Below are 3,643 nucleotides of genomic sequence, written 5' to 3'. Positions count from 1 at the left end.
GGTGCTATCATGAAATCTCTTCTGTTCACAATAGTTGCCTTTTTGTGCTCTAAATAGTACGTCTAATCTTGAAAGCCATTGAGTGGTAGGTGACAAGACTTGAGAGTCTTAGGGATGTTTTTACCAGCATGAGTGGAAGAATGGGATTGCTGGTGAGATTTGTTTGTAACTATTTGTTATAAACTGTTTCTTCAGCCTGGGACAGGACGGTGTATTTTTTATTGGAAAGATTTCTTCTACTGTCGTTTATTCTTTCCTTTTTATTTTTAAAGACAAACCTCCAAGTTAGCTGCTGTTTCAGAGGATTTTTTTAATTTTGCTTATCTGATTATGATTAAGCAATCTGGTGTTCATAGCATATGCTTTGACCTTGATGTTAGTTCAGCTGGGAAAGGACATAAATGATGGAGAAATTCCTCAGCAAGCTTACCCCATGGTATTTAAAATTAACTCTTTGATACGCTATTCTAAAGTAGGAGCATTCTTTTTAAGATACATGGTTTTTAAAGAAAGGTACAAGTTTAGCTGCTCTGGATAAATTTAGTCTGTTCAAGTTTGGATTTTCCTTTTTTTTTTAACAGCAGCAAGCTACATCTACTTGTTTTTGTGAACTGTGATCCAAAATTTAGTACTGTGACATTTACTAAGTAGATCAGGTCTATAGAGTGAAATGAACATTGTAAACCAAAACTGAAGCATGGGAACTTCAGACTTCAGTCTCTAAATCACAAAGTACCATAAAAGGTACAGCTCTAATGCAGTTTTGATAAAAGCTGGTTTGCTTCGAGATTCATCAAGATACAAGACTGTAATGAGTGGTATAACTCTGTTTTTCTGGATTTCCTTTTTTAGTTTTGTTTTCTCAATAAATCTCAGGGCATAGCTGCCTTGGTGCTACCTGTACAAACAGAAAAGCCTCCAAAAGCATCTGTGCCTAAAACAATGATCTTTTAGCCAAAGATTTCCTGTGTTTTCATCAACACAAATTATCCTTAAAAAAGGGAGCCTCTGTCTACAAGAAAGATTTCTAGCACAAGATTCTTCTGTCACAGTGGACTGAGTGACAAAGTATATCCCCAAGTTATAATTTTACATTGCAGTAATACTGCTGATCAAACAGCAAAGTTCAAGACACTTCACTGTCAGCATGGGGAAAAAAAACTCCAGCTAAAATCCACTCTTAGTTTCTAACATGGAGCAGTTGGGTGTTGTGTGCAGAACTGCCGAGTCAAAGAGTTTTTAAATATTCTGTAGCTCAAGGACTTGGCTCCTCTTCAAACATTTCCAACTACAAAAGCATGGGTAATCTTGCAAGTGAATGTGCCCCCTCTAGGGGCAAAAATGTGGAAATTTGTTATAGCAGGTAAATTCAAAACAGGGAGAAGCATTTGCTTGGAGTGTGAATATCTGGGGTTTTTTAAACCATTGCAGGAAGAGTTTTCTGCTGTGATTTAGCCTGCAGCTTCCTCAGCACCTCGTTTCATGGCTCACTGCAAGAGGTGACTTGCGCTGTGTACAGCAGGGCTCTGCTTTCAGCCTTCTCTGCCTCCTGAAACATAATGAAAAAGGTGCTGCTGGTTTCCCATACTAGTTCATGAAATATCTTTATAAATTATGTCTCGTGCTGTGAAAATGTCAGCTTGTATTTGTTACTTCAGTAAGTGTTATAATTCTTGGGCTGTTGTGTGCGTGTTGTACCGTGCTGGTAAGAGGGAATGCCGGGCGCAGGCAGCACGCTGCTGCCCTCTCGTCTTTAACACAAGCACCCAGGTTGTCCTGAGAAACCTCTCGGGAGTCTCAGGAAATTAAAAGAATTTCTGAAACTTCAGGGCTTTGAATATGGGAGCTAAAAATGCTGTGAAAGTATAAAGTATGTGCTGGGTGTCGCTGCTCTGGTGACAGTGTGCTCCGGCCAGAGCCACGGAGTTGTCTGACTTGGGTGGTCATGTTTGTTTGTTCTGGCAGTGCTCACTAAAACTGAGTCCTATATGAAAACGTTTCAGCAATTTTTGAATCCTTGAGAAGTTACAAAATCTTTCTTTCACAGTGCCATTTTGCCTGTTCACAGGTCGACTTCAGGATCATGTAATTGATCCAAGTAGCATTTTCTGGGTGTGTGTGTGGCCATGCTGCTGGAGAAATATTCCTCTTTTAAATGACATGTTGGGAGAATGTCATCCCCTCTTGTCTCTTCCTTTGTGCTTCTTTTGAAGTTTATTCTGGTTTATCTGGAGGGAGCCATGTGTTTGGCTTTTAGGGGTTGCTTTTAACTCAACCTCAAGTTTCCATATGAAAATGAGGTGAAGCAATGAAAACTTCAGATTTTTATATCAATCCTTTAAAGCCTAATTTCAGACTTAATCGCTCAGATTTACAGTGGGGTAAATGGTTCTGAGCATGACTGCTTCAATGTTAAACCCAAAATGCATTCACACTTGTTTTTTTTCCCCATCTTATCTCCTAAAGGTGCTCTTACAGAGTGTTACGATGAACTGGGCAACCGGTACCAGCTTCCCGTCTACTGCCTTGCCCCACCCATCAACATGATAGAGGAGAAGGGTGACCTGGAGACTCTGGATATTCCTGATCCCCCACCCAATTCAGGGCACGAATGCCAGCTTCGTTTGCGCCTGTCCACAGGCAAAGACCTCAAACTGGTGGTCCGCAGCATGGACACGGTGTACCACATGAAGAGGCGGCTGCCCGCCGTGGAGGGGGTGGAGCCGGGCAGCCAGCGCTGGTTCTTCTCAGGCAGGCCGCTGGCAGACAAAATGAAACTGGAGGAGCTGAAAATCCCAAAGGACTATGTGGTACAAGTCATCGTGAGCCAGCCCTTAGCAAATCCCACCCCGGTGGAGAACTGATTTCCGCTTGTTTATCGATTCTTCTTTCCTCCGTCTCTGTCATGGGGTTTGTTTTCACTGCCCTGTCTTCTTTCAGTTTGTCCTGCTAATGGATTAGTTCCAAGAAATGACCAGCAAAAATTCCATCTGTGATGGAGATCTGCAAAAACAAAACATAAAAATGTAAACCGGCCTTTGGGGTTTGCCTGATCTCATATGTAACACAACAGCAAGCAGCACAGGGCAAGGGCAAAGGAAGGAGCGGGAAGGGGAAGGGAGAGGAAGGGAGGTACAAAGAGAGAGGGAGGAGATTGTCATTCACTTAAACAATACAAATATGTAATGATTCTGAAAACTGTAGATGATGTCCTTATCCATGGAGCCAGAGCAACAGAGAGCACTTATTTAAAAAAAAAAATAAATTAAAACCTAATAGATTTATAAAATTTCATATCAGCACCACATATAGTTCATGCAAGAACCACAGCTGCTCTGGGTGGGTCCTGCACTGCCTGTTCATGGGGATCCCTTCTGGTTTGACCCAACTCACATGCTTCACCTGGGCACCCCAGAGACAAAGCCAGCCCTGGGCAGCAGAGCTGGGCTGGAGGCTCCATCTCCATCTCAACTCTGGCAGCTCCTGATGATGCTCAGACCAAGCAATTGTACATTCCAAGATGGCAATGCAGTCCTGTGCCATTGCTGGCTCCCGAGCTGGGGACACAGCCCACCGGAGCCTTAGGCAATAACTTAGTCAATGTATACTCTCACGTACTGTACTGTAAACTTCCTTGCTACAA

At 42.6% G+C, this 3,643-nt stretch overlaps 1 protein-coding gene across 1 annotated transcript; it reads left to right on the top strand.

The window, feature by feature from the left end:
* Positions 1-410: 410 nt before the first annotated feature.
* UBTD2 (ubiquitin domain containing 2) lies at positions 411-3,234 on the top strand (the record flags this gene model as incomplete). The annotated part of the gene is made up of 2 exons (XM_008941562.1): positions 411-436; positions 2,467-3,234. Coding segments are annotated over 2 exons (424 nt in total), but the record flags the coding sequence as incomplete, so codon positions are not given.
* Between the last annotated feature and the right edge of the window lie 409 nt (positions 3,235-3,643).

Source organism: Merops nubicus, unplaced genomic scaffold (genome assembly GCF_000691845.1).
Source record: "Merops nubicus isolate BGI_N331 unplaced genomic scaffold, ASM69184v1 scaffold48875, whole genome shotgun sequence".
Taxonomy (NCBI): domain Eukaryota; kingdom Metazoa; phylum Chordata; class Aves; order Coraciiformes; family Meropidae; genus Merops; species Merops nubicus.
Note: the sequence above shows the minus strand (reverse complement) of the source record. Positions and strands in the feature narration are given on the sequence as shown.